Source organism: Ochotona curzoniae, unplaced genomic scaffold, assembly GCF_017591425.1.
Source record: "Ochotona curzoniae isolate NIBS_2020 unplaced genomic scaffold, NIBS_Ocur_1.0 contig_50, whole genome shotgun sequence".
In the NCBI taxonomy this organism is placed as follows: Eukaryota; Metazoa; Chordata; class Mammalia; order Lagomorpha; family Ochotonidae; genus Ochotona; species Ochotona curzoniae.
This window is the reverse complement of record NW_024466446.1, coordinates 938,328-955,715: the sequence shown is the minus strand read 5'-3', so window position 1 is coordinate 955,715 and position 17,388 is coordinate 938,328. Positions and strand designations below refer to the sequence as shown.

At 47.8% G+C, this 17,388-nt stretch overlaps 1 protein-coding gene across 1 annotated transcript in view; it reads right to left on the bottom strand.

Annotated features, from left to right (window-relative positions):
* Positions 1 to 6,874: 6,874 nt before the first annotated feature.
* Positions 6,875 to 17,388, bottom strand: part of OSTF1 (osteoclast stimulating factor 1) — a 37,149-nt gene continuing 26,635 nt past the window's right edge. The window contains exons 5-10 of the mRNA XM_040988774.1: positions 16,933 to 16,986; positions 15,542 to 15,649; positions 15,040 to 15,089; positions 13,666 to 13,744; positions 11,877 to 11,975; positions 6,875 to 7,413 (exon numbers count right to left, since the gene is read on the bottom strand). Coding sequence (XP_040844708.1) covers positions 7,355 to 7,413; positions 11,877 to 11,975; positions 13,666 to 13,744; positions 15,040 to 15,089; positions 15,542 to 15,649; positions 16,933 to 16,986 — 449 coding nt within the window. The 3' untranslated portion in view covers positions 6,875 to 7,354. The remainder of the gene's footprint in view (positions 7,414 to 11,876; positions 11,976 to 13,665; positions 13,745 to 15,039; positions 15,090 to 15,541; positions 15,650 to 16,932; positions 16,987 to 17,388) is intronic.

The window sequence follows — 17,388 nt, the reverse complement described above, 5'->3', positions numbered from 1 at the left end:
TTCCATATTGTTATTCTTATGTATTTCAACACTGGGCTAAAGGCAAGATCAATATTTGATATTTTTTTCCTTTTTCTTAAGGCTCCAACATGACGCAACACAGCATCATTCCTAACAGTGTCTTTACTCAAAATTGTGATTGCTTTAATTTTTATTTTTTAATAGTGCACTAAAACAATGCTTATCATGATGACCGAGTGTTTTGTACATCATTAAAACATTGAGAGCCCTGCACTGGCTAAAGTCCTCGCCTTGAATACACTGAGATCCCATGTGGGCCCCAGTTCTAATCCCAGCAGCTCCACTTTGCTGCCTGTGGCCTGGGAAAGCAGTCGAGGATGGCTCAAAGCTTTGGGACCCTGCACCCGCGTAGGAGACCTGGAAGAGGCTCCTCGCTCCTGTCTTCGGATCGGTGCAGCTCCAGTTGCTATTGCTGCTTGGGGAATGAATCAACGCGCATAAGATCTTTCTCTCTGTCTCTCCTTCTCTCTGTATATCTGACTTTCCTACAAAAACAAAATAAATCTTTTAAAAATATATAGGCAAAACTTGAATGCAGGCACGTGGCTGTGGGAGGCAGGTATGCCAAGGCACTGTGTAACATGAGGTGCTAGTTCTTTGCCAAGCTCCACTCCTTGTCCTTTCGTCCCAGGACTCCTTTCTCTTCCTTCTTATTCACGTGACTGGAGTTTCGGTTTCTCTTCCATTGTTGGAGATGTTCCTCCGTCCTCACATTCCTTCAGAACCAATGTTCCTTTGCTCCTAATTCCTTCGGGGGAGATTTCCCTCTTCGGAGGGGATCTCAAATACTACGTTGCACAGAAAATGTAATCAAACTGAATTTTCAAATCCTAGTTAAAATGTGCGCCCTTTTTGGTAACTTTTTTCTAAAATCATGGTAATTGGTGCCCTCTAGTGGCCAACGTAGGAACTGACAGAAGAAAAACGTATTTACTGATTCAGTAACATACGAAGAAACAATGTGTGTCAGAAAGTGTCACTGTCGCTTTGAGACATCTTGACAAAGCACAGACTCTCCCCATCAGTTCACCTTTTCTCCATATTATTTCAGAGATGCTCATTAGACTAGTCACTTGATAAGAATCCATGAAAGCTATTTCCAATTCAGTAGCAACCCTGAAGACTTACTGGGCAGTAAAACTGCAAGTCGAGTAAGCAGGATAATTCCAGAAACTTCTAATATATGAAAACAAATTAAATACACAGTTGGCACTCAAGTCAGAAACACTGAGTGTGGTTTAAGGAACTGTACATGCTGATACGAAACTTCCAACTCTTTGAAATGTATTTAACTGTAAAGTAAAGCATGATGGGTTTTTTTTCCTCTGAAAAGAAGCATTTAATTCAAGACAGTTGAATACATAGATTTGCCTCTTCTCTTCCTAAATCCCATTGAAGTACGAGAAATACAGCGTGAGACTGCACATGCAGAGGTGGGTAATCGGGAAGGGGCCGTTGTCAGACACACGGCTGACCATGCAGCTGGGCAGCACAGCTGGAGCAGGTGCACAGAGGGTCAGCGTCGGGCGTGGGGCCAGGGGCCAGTGGAGGGTTTTCTGAGAGCTGGAGGCACAGAGGCTCCTGCAAAGCACGCCCCCTCTCCACGGCGCTTTCCTCGGGAGCCCCAGTTTTAGTGTCTTCCGGTTAAAACGTATAATCTCCCTCCTATGTTATAAAAATCCCCTCCTTCATATTATCCCAAGCCTTTAGTAGATAAACTCGTTCTGTTGGGGCTGAATTAGGTCTTGTCAAAATGCATGCGGTGAGGTCCAACCCCAGGACCTCAGAATATGACCGTCAGGGACCTTCAAGATGTAAGTGCCAGAGTCACAGGATAATACATATGGCAACACAGTCCTACTTAATGACAATGCATTCAGCTGCAAAGGGGATCCGCTGCAGAGGGGGTAGTCTTGGGTGGATGGGCTCTGGGGAGAGATCAAAGTCCTTGGTTTAACCCGTGGAGATGGTCTTGTGTCCCCACCCCAGGCATTCGTGAATAATGATCAGCTGACAGCAGTATTTGCACATTTTCTTATATACTTTAAATCACCTTTAATGTGACTTGAATTAGCTAATGCTATGTAACTGCTGTGTATTCAGTCCTGACAGTGTATTGTTTAAGGAATAACAGCATCTTTTTATTCAAATGTAGTCACAGTTGAGGTTCCACTTCTTACTATTTTGAAGAGGTCATCTTCGTGTTCCCACTAATGGGTCTATTGACCTTTTCTGTCAGTAGAAGTTCTGGGGAAAATAGCTCCCGTCGCCAAGGATCCCACCTTTTGATGTAGTGGGCTTTCAAAACGGTAGATCCATTCAAGTGACACATAACACATAAAACTTTCAATGTCTTGCCCCTAAATTTAAAAGAAAATCTAACTCTTTATGGGCCCTCTAAAGCTCTGATAGCACGCTTCTCAAACTTGCTATGATGAAAAGCCAGATTCTACTTTTTTTAACTTCTTATCCCACTCAGATAGATACTTTTATAGCATCTAATAAAAATGAGTGACTACAGAAAAAATGAAACCGGGGAAAAGGACATGACAATATTTACTCGACTGAATGGATGGCAAGCCGATCTGTCATGTCATGGCTCTAAGTGCTTCCGGTCTCTGCATCTCTCACGACAGCGCTCGTGCAAGGACTGGCGCTGACCTGCGCGCACCCCGCACGGACTCACTCTCCACCTGGGACCTGACGAGCCTCCTTCTCCACTCTGTCCTGGCCTTGCTTTTCCTATCCTCAATAGAACAGCCCTGGCCAGCTTTGAGGCACATTTCTTGTCCTGGATACGGAAGCGTTGTCATCCCTCCCACCCTGCCTATCAAGTTCCTTTTTGATTAAGTCGCACTTCAATTCCAGCTTCATAATCCCAGCCCATCCCAGGCAGAGAGGAAGAAGAGACGAATGAGAGAAGAGATCTTCAGCCATGATTCCCTCTGCAGGTGTTCAGGGCAGCCAGGACCGGGCCAGGTCAAAGCCAGGAGCCCACAAATCCAACCTGGGCCTCCCGCCTGGGCGGCAGGTCCCTGAGCACCGGGGACAGCAGCTGTGCCTACCTAGCTCCACACGAATACCAAGCTGGCAGCAGAGCAGAGACACAGCTGGACCCCTGGCCACCACCCTACGAGATGGGCACCCGAAGCAGCCCAGGTGAGTGGGCTTTTCTGAAAGGATGTGAACGGCATGTGTGGACGGGGCTAGGACAGCTGACTGCAGAGCCTCAGCACCAGACTCACACACATAGGTCTAGGCAGTGGCATCCTGATCTGGTGCTTAGCTCCTGCACATGTCAGCTTCCTTGCAGCGACGGGGAATCCACGCTGCTCCCCTGGGGCTGGTACAAACATCAGGCGACATCATGTCTATGAAGATGTCTCACACAGAATCTGGCACACCAGGTCCTTAACCATTGCTAGTTTTTACTTAATTTTATGTCAGTGGGAGGGATGAGCAGACTTAAAAACTTGCCATTAAGAAATAAGGATACAGAACCCATAAATTTGTGGTCTGCCACTTTTCCCTAAGAAAACGGTACACCAAAGCTGTACCTGCCACTGCACGACTTCTCCAAAGACTTGCTACAGACTAATCCCAGAAAGGAAAGAAAATGGGATCCCCTGATCAAACCGCCCCTTGCGGTGGCGCCTGCGCCCCGGGCTGGACACTGGAGGTCCTTTTCTACCAGAGGCTGTGGCGGGGAGGGAGCCAGGCCGCAGGGACTCAGAAAGCTCAGGTTACAGCCAAGCAGGCCTTCCAGAACACAAGGCAGGCTCTCCCGCCAGCGGGCAGGGCGGGCAGGGTGGGCATTGCGGGCAGGGCGAGCAGGGGCGGGCAGGGCGAGCAGGGGCGGGCAGGGCGGGCAGGGGCGGGCAGGGGCGGGCAGGGCGGGCAATGCGGGCAGGGCAGGGCAGGGGCGGGCAGGGGCGGGCAGGGCGGGCAATGCGGGCAATGCGGGCAGGGCAGGGCAGGGAGAGCAGGGGCGGGCAGGGCGAGCAGGGGCGGGCAGGGCGGGCAGGGCGGGCAATGCGGGCAGGGCAGGGCAGGGAGAGCAGGGGCGGGCAGGGCGGGCAGGGCGGGCAATGCGGGCAGGGCAGGGCAGGGAGAGCAGGGGCGGGCAGGGCGGGCAGGGCGGGCAATGCGGGCAGGGCAGGGCGGTTCAGCTGCTGAGCTCAGCACCACAGCACCTCGGACATTTCCCACAGACTCACCCGAGCGCGGCCAGTCCGTCTCACCGGAGCCCCGGCCCGCTGCCCGGAGGGCTGCGCTCAAGCCTAACCTTCCCGTGGCCTGAGGCTCAGCCTTCAGCCCCACAGTGTGACCTCCACCTGGCTAGGTCAAGGGGAGTACACCTGGAACGTGACCTCGGACATGACTGGAAGGTCTAGGGAGGCAGACGTGTCACACAGCCAATGACGGCGTGCTTGGTGGGCGTGGGGTCTGCCGGAAGGGTCCCCCCTGCCCTCCCCTCCCTTACCCTATAAAACCTGCAAACCCGTGCCGAAGAAAGCGCGCGCTCCTCGCCGGCTTGTCTCCGGTGGTTCTTGCCACCTTCGGCGACCTCAGGGCCGGCGGGCAGGGCTGAACCCCGAGACCGCCTCCTCAAACCCCAAGAACTAGTCAGCCAACTGTCAAGAATCTCCGTAAGTTCCAGTGTTAAAAGCAGTGACAGCAAAGTTCCATTCCATCCCCGAAATCAAGTCCACAGTACTCAACAGTGTCTACCCTCGCACTATTATTGCTGCCTGGGTTAAAAAAAATATATAGGGGCAGATGGGCCTTGCGCAATGGCTTAACAGGCTAATCTCCGGCCTGCACCACCAGCATCACATATAGGCACTGGTTCTAGTCCCAGCTCCTCCGTTTGCAATTCGGCTCCCTGCTAATATGCCTGGGAGAGCAGCAGAGAATGGCTCAAGTCCTGGGCCCCTGCCCCCACACAGGAGATCCAGAAGAAGCTCCTGGTTTCTGGTTTAAATCAGCTCAGCTCTGGCAGTTAACAGTGTTTACTGAGTGAATGAACACATGGAAGTGCTCCGTCTCTCCTCTCTCGTAACTTTCAAAAAGAAAATAAAGCTTAACAACAACAACAAAAAAAAAAAAAATTAAGAAGCCCTTGTGGGCATCTGTGTCAACACCACAGGCCCAAAGCAGAGAAAAGTAAAAAGTGACAGGAGCTTCCAAGAGCAAAAACTTTTGCTCAAGGTACAAACCTCAGAGGGTCTTTGGGAAGCGACACAATTGCAAGAGGACTTCGGGGTTTCTGGTCCCGGAACTGACGGCCGTTCTGGGCTGTCGCTGCCTATTCAGATTCCTCCCTGTGGTCAGCTGGTCCGGGAAGCCCTGGCACCCACAGAGAAAAAGCAGTGACAGACAGGGGGAGCTCTGAGAGAAGCGGTCACTTCTGCACGAACCCACTTCCTCCTTCAAACACTTCCTTCTCCTCACCTAAGTGCTTTCCGACATGAACACAGAAGTCTTCGTGGAAAATATCCTTTTACTCGCAGGACCTACAGAAACTCCAATGGCCGAGCATTTTTTTTTTAAGATTTATTTTTATTATTTTTTCATTGGAAAGGCGGATATACAGAGAGGAGAGACAGAGAGGAAGATCTTCCGTCCGATGATTCACTCCCCAAGTGAGCACAACGGGCCAATACTATGCCGATCCAAAGCCAGGAGCCTCTTCCGGGTCTCCCACGCGGGTGCAGGTTCCCAAGGCTTTGGGCCGTCCTCCACTGCTTTCCCAGGCCACAGGCAGGGAGCTGGAAGGGAAGCAGGGCTGCCGGGATTAGAACTGGCGCCCATATGGGATCCCGGGCGTGCAAGGCGAGGACCTTTAACCACTTGCGCCACCGCGCCGGGCCCGCCGAGCATTTTTAATATCAAGGAGAGCGATGTTCAATTACAAGCTCAACTGGAATATCCCATGAGTGCCATGCAGGGCCCGCTGCCACGCTGACCCCTGTGAGCCATGCTATTCAGTGGCAAAGCTGAACGCAAAGAAAAACCATGGCAAGAACTCTCACTTTCTTGGAAAGGCAGAGTTACAGAGAAAAGGAGAGACAAAGATTCTCCAAATGACCACAATGGCCTGGGCTGAGCTCAGCTGAAGCCAGGAGCCGGGAGCTTCTTCCAGGTCTCCCACGTGGGTGCCCAAGGGCTTCAGCCAGGCTCATTAGGAGGAAGCTGGCTGGGTAGTGGAGCGGATGGGACATGAAGCAGCACCCTTATGCTGGCACTCACAGGTAGAGGCTTAGCTTACCACACCACCACAGTGGCTCTCGGGAACTCAATCCCTCAAAGTTTAAGCAAACTGCAGGCTTCTTCACTGTAGGCATTACCTTACAGATAAAAGTGTCTCAGAACGATTACATTTATACAGACATGTTATCTTCTCAATGATGACTGTGCTTGGTCAAAGTAGAAATAAGAAGCTAAACAGAAATACGGCTACTGTGAGGCAGTCAGTCTAAAAGATAATTTAAAATAACAAAATCAGTCTGGGCCTGGTATGGTAGCCTAGCGGCTAAAGTCTTGCCTTGCATGCACCAGAATCCCATATGGGCGCCAGTTCTAATCCTCGTGGCTCCACTTCCCAACCAGCTCCCTGCCTGTGGCCTGGGAAAGCAGTCAAGGACGGCCCAAAGCTTTGGGACCCTGCACCAGCGGGGGAGACCCGGAAGAGGTGTCTGGCTCCTGGCTTCAGACTGGTTCAGTTCTGGCTGTTGTAGTCATTTGGGGAGTGAGCCATCAGACGGAAGATCTTTCTTTCTGTCTCTCTTCTCTGTATGTCTGCCTTTCTAATATAAATAAATAAATCTAAAAAAGAAAAGAAAATCAGTTCTTCAACAGAAAAGGCTTTATTTATCAGCAACGGTGGATATCACAAAGACAAAAGAAAAAACTCTGAAAATGTTTATTTTTGTCAGAATAGCTGACAAGTTTCTATTAAGTATTTTATTACTATAATAAGCTTTTTACCCACCCCCCAAAAAAACTCATTTAAAATATCTGAATCCTTGAGGTAAAGTACTTTAACTGAAAAAAAAAAACTTAATTCTTAAATTTCATTTAGTTTGATAAATAATCTTTTTCTTGCTCTATTCCGGTGAACATAAACATATTTTATACAGCGAAATAAGCAGTCTCTTTTTGGCAAACCAAGGTGAGAACTATTCATACATGATCTGCTCAAACATCGTGCAACACTGCCACATTCATATACATTAAAACACAAGACAGTTTCCAACACTCTCCTGGCAGAGACAAGGTTCTGGAGTGGCAAAAGCTACGGGAATGTGAGTTCTCCAAGCTCGGGATGGAATCAGTCGGAGTCTTCATCATCAAGATAGTCCTCGGCATTGCTTAATGACCGAACTGCACCTGCAAATGACAGACCAGAGCAATCACCAACCGACCGAGCCATGCTTATTTTACTTTGATAACTTTTGATTATTCAACAAAATGCAACCTTCGGTCTGCCCCAGGGTACGTTCTAGAACTGACCCAACAACTGCAACCACCAGTGTGTGTGTGGGCTGATGGGGGTGACAGAATCAGCCGCACCCCAACTGGCTGGCACACACAGGAGTCAGGTCTGGGGTCACCTCTGCTGAGGTGTCTTTGGAGGGCCTTCCCAACTGGATCACTGGACTCAAAATTCCAACCACAGGAAAAAGCACAGGCTCTGTGATCTGACCGAGTGCATGTGTCAGCTGGATGTCCTTGACTGTTGAAGCCTGTGCCGTGGATGGCATGCCCAGACGCACATGGGGGACGTGAGAGATCACAGAGACCTGCAGAGGACACCTAGTACCACGGAGGGCAGAATAAATTGGGCAGTTCTCCCAGCCAAGCTTTGACAGCAAGTTGTCTGTGCCAGTGGAGACTCTAAGGTGGACTGTGTCAGCCAACAGACCTTGGAAGGATTTCCTCAATCTTGGAGCAATGAAATCTACAACATCTCAGAACTATCAAAACTTAAGCAGAGCCCTTGGAAGATGCTCCACATGGGGAACCCTAGATGACATCAACTGGCCGTCCCCACCTCTGGGAGCTGATGCAGTGAGGCTGCTGGGAGTGACCCTCTGCCCTTCTTTCCTCACTTCCCCAGATACAGGAAGGAAAGGAGATGGTTTGGAAACAATTGCCTCATCCATTTTCCCCTATTTTTCGACCCTCTGCACCCTGATCAGTGGTCCTCAGGGCCATGCATCCTTCTCAACTATGCAGACATAATCAAAAATAATTTATTATTAAAAACAAAACAAAAACAGGTCAGCCCAATCTCCTAGCAGCACCTCCATCCTCCCCTACTTCACTCCCATTTTTCATGAATCCCACTGCCCTGAGGTTTACACATTCCAAAGTAACCACTGGCCCTGAATACCAGCAAACAATAGGTACGTAAGCAGAAGGTGGAGACGTACCGCACTCCCGCAGGTGATTTACTGACACAGGGAGAGACAGGTGCAAGAACACAGTGCTTGATTTCATTTCTATCAAGTTCATGAGCAGACAAAATGACAGTGAAGGAAGCAGAGACGCCGAGACCGGCTCCCGGGGGTGTGGTAGCCTTGAACAGGCACAGCAGGAAAATGTCTTCAACCTGGATACCCAGGTACTTCACTAATGTACACTATACCCCACTTTTTCTAAATTGGGAAAAAAAAGTTCAAAATTTAAAAGCTAGATTCTTCAGTTCAGCTCTAGCCCCTACACGTATATCCTGCAGTCGCTTTCCTGGATCGCAACATGTGAATTATCTGTCCCTGTAAAAAAGTTCAAGCTGTACTTCATGAAGTGAACAATACCAGAAAATACCTTCTCCACTTGAGGCTTCGTGCCTGCAATTCACTACATGATCAAATACTCCAGCTTTCATTCCAGCTATAAACATGAATACAAATTCTAACTTTTTAAAACAGATGACTAGGAAAACATATTTTAACAAATAAATGAAAATTGAAGTGTGAAAATCCATGTCTTGCCTGTGCCAGAATCAAGATGACCTCAATGAGTTGTAGTGAAAGAGCAGACAGGATGGCTCCAAATCCATCAGACGGAGAAGCCAGTGCAGTCCCTCCAGCACAGGGGGACGACAAGGACAAGTCAGCACCAGCCGGATTATACACACAAGAGCGGACATCCAACGCCCCGATTAGCACGTGTTCTGTACATTTATTAAAATATCACTCTGTCCCCAGAGATACAGTTACTAAATCGGAAACGTCAAAAGTTTTTTTCAAGTCTGTAAGGAAATAGAAGTGCTAACTAAATTTATTTTATCATTACATATTTTAAAGTTATCAAAAGAAAAGAGGGTCTTATGATCAAATTCATCACTTAACTGGTAGAGTTTTCAGGGAGGTAGACTAAAGACAGAGAAAGGAGTTCCCTCCCCACAGCAGCTGCAAGAGGGTGAGGGGAGAGGAGGTGACCGCCTGCTTCTCCCCAGTCCGGCGGCCCAGGATGGGGCCCGGTACACGCAGCTGGCTGGGGTCTGGGAAGGCTTGCTGCTCTCCATGGCAGTCGTGCTCACATGCACCATATCTAAGATATTCTGACAATTCAGCTGATAACGAACCTTACTGCTCAGTCAGGACATTCTAAAGGCACCCACAGAGCAACAGGAAGTCAGCAACAGAAAAGGGAAGTTAGGCCATGGTCCTACTTCCTATCCCAATCATGGAGTAGACGCCTACATTAAGCCAGCACGCCTCTCCCACTCAGCTGAAAACTCAGCTCCCCAGTGCCCATGCCACCAGGCTGCAGAAGCTCAGCTGATAAACAGTCTCGGCTGAGTAACAGACCCCCAGCAACAAGAAACTGTTTAAGAAAGAGCAGTTGTGCCATTCATAGCTTAAATAAACAACCCCAAACTATCAATGCTTTTTACCATATCTAAGCTGGGGTTAAAAAGCAAAATTAAAGTCGGGGAATAAGAGAAACTAGATCTGTAAGGGGGCTTTGATGGGAATGTGACCATAGGTGACGAGGATGGTTCTGGAAGCCAGCACTGATGCACTAATGCAGGAGACCAGGGTTCTTGTTCTGCTTTACAGTTTCTGCTACAAAGGGATCAGTGGAGTAGGCACAGCACCACCTCCTCTCATAAACCAAGGACACACAGGGAGAAGTTCATTTGCTAAGGCTTCCAACACTAGTGGGAGTTAAATTACATATCAAAACAGAGAGGCAGGCAGCAAGCTATCACAAAGGTTGGGAACCAGAAGCCCTTCCATTTGGGAGTCATTTTACTCAACACCTGCTGTGCTGCTTCTGGAATCTTACTGGATTCCTCTGGAGCAGTCTGAAGTTCACACGCTGAAGCAACACAGGCAAAAGTTTAGAACACTTAACAGCAATGGCAAGCAGTTACAAACAATGTCTTACTATGCTCATTTCTTTCTTGAAAGTGGTGGTAAAATGTGTAACTGTTGCTTATGCTTCCAAAAACGGTCCCAGTGTGTTCAAACACAGTGTTCTAGCATGTTCAAACACAGTGCCGCAGGGCTGTGAGGTAGAATTAGAGGGACTCGATATCTATACAGGCAACCCTTCTTTCTTTTTTTCCCCATCTCCGGGCCTGGCAGGGGCAGGAGACCAACACCGAGTGGGAAGGAGGGGATCAAGGAACACGGAGAGGAAAGGCTGGAGCCAGTCCTCCTAGCATTTCTAAGAAGCAATCAAAGTGCAAAGTCCAACTAGAAGCACAAAGCTCAACAGGCTACAAACTGCGGCCCAGAAAACAGCCACTCTTTGAGCTATACTCACAGACCATGCAAGCATGCTTAATGCCGTTCCTTCAAAACCACCATACAAGCTTATTTTTTTCAATCTAATTTTCCCACATTGATATATATCTTTTTAAGAATGTATACCTACACAGTTTTTAAAAACCACACCCGGTACAATAGATAAATTTTTAAATGTTTAGCAAAATCTATAAGACTTTGAATTATAATTTATTGATAGTTTTGTTTAAACTAGAAACGAGATACAAAATGGAGCTATGGAACGTTTAAAAATTCTTTTCAGTTGTAAGCACTTGTAAGCATGTATCTGAAATAAGGGCATGGAGAACATGGCATAAGAATGGCATAAGGAACAAGACGATTGGAAGGTGAATACAAGGAAGAATAGCAATAAACTTAGAAACAGTAACGATGGGTGTGACATGCAGCAGGGGTCAGGCTGCTCGGGGTGCACCGCATGTCGCAGCACGGCTGCAGTCCCAGCTACTCCACTTCCAATCCCACTTCCTGTTAGTGTGCCCGGGAAGCAGCAGATGCTGGCTGCTGCTTTCCCACCTGCCCACCCCACGTCTCTCCTCTTCACTGTCAGCCTCTTAGCCCGTGATTAGCAAGATCAGAGGTACAGAAAGAAAGAAAGGTAGAAAGTTTGAATAGACAGGTATTAAATCCCTTTAATTCTGCCTCTCAACCTTCACTTGGACACACTGGGGTTCGGCCACTCCCGGAAGACGGACGGGAGCTTCTGGCTCCTGCATTAGCCGGGCCCAGCCTCAGCCGTCACAGCTATTGGAACAGTGAACTAGCAAATGCAAGAGCTCTCTCGTTCTCTCTTCCTCTCTCTCTGTTGCTCTCCCTTTCAAACAAATGTCCTAGCAACAACAACAATATAATAAAGACCTATCTCTCTCTCTAACCTTCTGTTTTCTTGAGGGTGCACTATACACTGGTTCTAGTGAGACCAAGACATGTAATCACATATAACCAGATTTCCAAATCATCTAAAGAGCTATCATGAAAACAGACTTTCCCAACAGTAGCTTGGTCCACCTCAGCCATGAGGATGCGAGAGGGAGATCAAGGGCCACGCACCTGCCCCCTGCTTCTTCTTGAGCAGAGATGCGCACGCAGCGTTGGTGGCCATGTCGAAAGCCAGCTTCTTCTCATTGTTCCTTAAGTCCGTTCTCGCTCCTTCAGAACACCAGAAAAGTTAATCAGGTGATTTCAAAGACAATACAGTGGCAACCAATCCTCTCTTCTTCAAAAATAGTCACTTTTGGCAAAGCAAACTAGCGAACAATTCTGACTCAGAAGTAAACACTGAACACACACACTGGGGAGCTCTGGTGAGGGAGTGTGTGGCTGCACCTGCAATTACTCTGCTCCACTAAGCCTGTCCCCTCGGGTGCCCGGGTGCCGGGTGCCCATGTGACTGCCTGGCGGCCTTGCAGAGTGCTTTACTGTCCCTTTGGCAAATAGAAAAACATCACTTAGATCCCACTGGGCACAGGTGGCTCAGCGTGACACTGTGGAGTTCACATTCCATGGATTCTTCACCTGCTCTGGGGGTCTCTGGGAAAGACCATGTGGGCTGAGTCTCAGGGGACTCACATTTCATAGCTGTAAGTAGGCTTGCATGCAAATGAGAACTGCAGCACAGTGAGATCCAGAGGCAATGCATTGTTCCTCTAAACCATTTTCTACACATTTTGTCTTTATTGCATTAAAAATGACATCAGAATTCATAAATACGTTTGCATTGTTAAAGAATCAAAAAGTATAGAAGTATACCCAACGAAAGTCCCATTTATTCATTATCTTCTATTCTCCTCTGTTTTTTAAGATTTAAATTTTTGAAAGTTAGGGAGAAGATGTGGTGATGGAGGGAAGAAAGAGAGAGAAAGAAAGAGAGATCTTCCATCATCTGTTCCTTCATTCCCCAAATCACCTCCAGGGCTGGGAGAGGCCCAGGCTGAAGCTCAATCCATTCAAACATCAAAGTGTTCTATTTTATGAGTGCTTCACAATTTATATAATTACCACTTTACTGTGGAGCACTGAGGCTAGTCCTAATTTTTATCAAATACTTAAATAAACATTATTTTTCTAAGATGTACTTAATTTTTTTTTGAAAAGCAATGTTAAACAGAGAATCTTCCATCCACTGATTCATTCCCCAAATGGACACAATGTCTGGAGCTGGACCAATCAGAAGCCAGGAGCCAGGAGCTTCTTCTGGGTCTCCCATGTGGATGCAGGGTCTCTAGAACTTGGGCCATCATCCACTGCTTTCCAAGGCTATCAGCAGGGAGTTGGGTCAGAAGTGGATCAGCCAGGACTCGAATCAGTACCCAAATAGATGCTGGTGCCACAGGCAGAAATACAAACTGCTACACCATGTCCTGGCCAGCTCCTTGTTAACGGTGATGGGACAGGCAGTAGAACAAGGCCGGGAATGTGCTACGCCATGCCCTGGCCAGCTCCTTGTTAACGTGATGGGACAGGCAGTAGAGCAAGGCCGGGGACGTGCTACGCCATGTCCTGGCCAGCTCCTTGTTAACGTGACTGCACAGGCAGTAGAACAGGGCCGGGGATGTGCTACGCCATGTCCTGGCCAGCTCCTTGTTAACGTGACTGCACAGGCAGTAGAGCAAGGCCCGGGACGTGCTTTGGCCCCTGAGGGAGCTGTGGGATCCCGGTGCAGCCTGCTGTAGTCCAACAGCTGTGGCCATTTGGGGAGAGAACCAGCAGAGGATTGGTTGCCTCTCTCTCTACCATCTGTCAAAACTAAATAAATAAAGCTTAAGAAAAAAAAGTCTCATTTGATACTGGCTCTTTTTCAGAGCAACTCAAGCTCAAATAAAGGCAGCACAAACTTTACCTTTGGCCAGAAGCAACTGGACGATATCCGCGTAACCCTTCCAGGCGGCGGCATGCAAAGCTGTGTCCCCCAGCTTGTTCTAAGGCGACAGAGAGGAAAGGCAACGGAGAAGCGTGGGCTGGGGGCACACGGTAATTCATATTCAATATATTTAAACATAAAAAGAAGGTACAGAGAAAATAAAATTGCAAAGAAGACAGGAAAGGGGCTAGGAAGACGAGTCATTATGGCACAAGGGGATGGGACGGCTGGGTGGGAAGTGGACAGAGTGGGAGCTGAAGTGCAGATGTCTACACTGGTGAACACAAGGGGGAAGCAAGATTCATCCTCGCAGGGAACTCCCGAGATGAGGACCTGGAGACTCGGGGAGACACCAAGGTGGGGACAGGGATGGGGATGGAAACAGACTGAACGTGTGAACGTGTCTCTAAGTAATTACAGTCTCCAAGCCCCTTCCTGTTTCCATGGCTGCCAGATGGCCCAGGAAAGGTGGCAGAATCACCCTGGCAAGAAAGTAACCAAATAGTTTTCAAGTTCATGGACACAGATACAAGGGAAGGTGGCACTCAGGACAGAAATGAAAAGCTGGGGAGGCTCGGAAAGGGGATGCTGGCTGAAAGACCTACAGGCAGAACATGAAGACCATGACGCCAGGCCCTTCAAAGTCGGAGGGAAAGCATTTTTTGTCTGGAATTTGGATCATCCAAGGAATCCGCCTGGGGAAGCTCTCCCAAACAAGAAAGCCACAGGGCCTAGGCAAGTGAAGACAGAGCTCAGCAGAGGCCTGGGGGACTCCCAGGAAGGACAGGGCAATGCGAGTGACGCATACTGCAGAACAGGGCAGGAGGGCTCTGGGAAGGTGGGAGCCCAGGAGGAAATGCAAGTGACACTGATGGTCTTAGTCACTTCGGAAGAATACAGCTCGAGAACATAATAGGCATCTGAGCGCAATACAAGAGGATAAAAAGTAAAAGTGACTAACTGAAAAAGAATGACTATCCATGAGCACTCTTTAGACAGCCAGGGTAACAGAAACCCGCCACATCCACGGCGGGAGATGAGAACTGGACCCTCTGAGAAGCTCAGACCTTCCCCACGCAGGTGCAGGTGGAAGGCCAAACGCATGTGCAGACTGCTATGCAGGGCCCGGCAGCATCAGCAGCAGTGCCTTCCTCGGTAAGCACGAGAAGCAACAAAAGGCAAAGGCCATAGGCAGGAGGGTATCTGAGCACCCCACCGTTCCCACCTGAGCACAGACCGCTCTCAAGCTCTGCTGCTGTGCTGCTGTGACTAAGACGTTTCCCAGGCCCGCAAGCTGCACAGGGCCCAAGCAGCCAGGGGACGTAGGCAGGGATTTCCCAGCAGCTGCCTTACCTGCTGGTTCAGCTCAAGGTTGGGCTGGGTGAATAGCACTTCTACTATATCTGAAAGCAAACACAAGAGAGTTTCTTTTTTCAGAATGAAAACTGAAACCCTGGGGAAAAAAAATAAAGTCCAAAAATTTTAAAGGATAGCACTCCACGAGAGATCTACCAGGAAAGCCTTAGAACAAACTATTTTTAAATTTATGTACAGAAGCACTGAGGAATCTAAAACATGGATCCTTTTGGGGAAAATTCCGTTTTCAAATAGTTTTTGGGTTTTGTATTCTCATGCATCATCCATATTGCAGAAATGCTATTACATCACCATGAGCTAACTGGCCGTATTCCTCCGGGTTCTGCACAGCTTCTTTAGGGTGATGCCCTAAAGGACTCAAAAAGGACCACCAGTCTGGTTTTGTGGCGTTGTTTGTTTGTTTGTTGTCAACCTGGTTCCCTTGGGAGAAACATATTCAGCAACATAGAAATTTCAAGTAATACACAAAATAGGATACCTTTGTGGCCTCCGTGACAGGCCCAGTACAAAGCAGTGCTCCCAGCCTTGTCCAGACCATTGACGCCCACTCGGTTGTCCAGGCACTCCCTCAGCCAGCTCAAGTTGCCTGCAAGAATTGTTACGTTCAGAAAAAATACCTTTAAAAATGCTTTCCTATCTTGTTTCATTTCTAAATCAATTTCTCCCCACATAAATTTCTATTTGCACTGTATTAGTCCATGAGTCTTAAACTAAGAAGTGCTCAGTAATGCGTTTGGACTTCCAGCTTATTAATGGAAGGCACTCACATCGGTCTTTAATGGAACACTACTGGGAAGAGCCGCTTCAACGGGTCTACTTAAGGTATTTACACTCTGAAAAAATATGCATATCACATAAGTTTTTTTGAGAAAAATTTCTCTTCTTAGAGAAAAACAGTCAAACCTAAGAACAAACAGGCACTACTCATGTTCATATTTTAAATGCATTTTCAATTTTTAAACACCAGATAGCCTACAGAGAACTGTAGCTCTTAAGTTCTTTTTTTTTTTTTTTATTGTTGTTTACATTGTATTATGTGGTACAGTTTTATAGGCGCTGGGGATTCCCCCCGCACCTCCCATACCCCTCACCCCAAGCTCTTAAGTTCTTAAGCATAACTATTAAGTCTGCCTTACATATTTAATTTCCAAAGAAAATCTTAAGTGTAAGTTAAGTAGTTTTACTTATGCATTATCTTAAGCCAGTAATTTCCTTTGGCATATTCAGATTTCAAGGTGACTGTCCTTCCTAGTGGAATGTTTTACCACATCCTTGTACCCCGAAGATGGCAGAAGATCCCTCAAATCCTGCCAGCAAACGTCTCTTCAGATAACCCCAGAGGATGTGCAAAGGGGTAACCGAGTTGAAGGCCTTTGACCTACAACAAAAGGCCTCCCACTGCTCTGTCGGGCTGAGCAGACTCAGCTCTACTGTCCACTTCCTTCCCACAACCCCCACCAACCACAACTCACTCTGCCCCAGCTGCTGACACCCAGGAAGCCTCCAACCTCCTGCCCTGCAGTGACCGCAGCCCCCAGCCTGTTCCCATTACTGTACTTATCACACTGTGCCACAACGTTCTGTTCCACACACTTGGCTTTGGAAGTCACAAACCATGTACTTCCATTTGCCCTCTGGTAGGCTACTCAGAAAGGCTTGCTGCTAACCAGCACTGCCTCTGGGGGCGGCAGGAATGTAACTGTGAAGGGGCAGCAAGGACGCGATGGGTAACATTGCTGGGATGACAGAAATGTTCATCTGGATGCTTGCTTAGTCACATGTACGCATTTTAAGACTCACAGAACCGTACCATTAAAATCTGTGCATTTCACAGAACTGTGTATCTCAGTCAAAAAGAACCACACCTACCTCTTTTTGCAGCTTCATGCAATGGATTGTCGATGGACTCTGCCTGCTCAGCCACTAGATTGTGAACAAAAATTGAAAACCTGGTTTTGAGACTGATTCAACTGAAAAAAAACCAATCTAGTCCCTCTCTCATCCCCAGGCTTCACAGAAGCGGGCCCTTGGTCCTACAGCTCCCCGTAGACAAACCACAGAGACTCAAAGTGATGCATCCAGCTTTGAAGAGAAGCTAAATGTTGTGTCAAATGAATAGAAGCCAAGCAACAGGCAACAACACAGCAATTAAGTAGAAATATAAACAGAACCAAGCATAGCGGTTAGCTGGAACTATTCACACACACATACACATATCCCTGACCTGCTTACCAGTCTACTCAAGGATTCAATAAATTGTCAACAAAAATACAAAAGAAAGATGATGATCATTTTTACGTGCGATAAAAACACCCCACTTTAAGA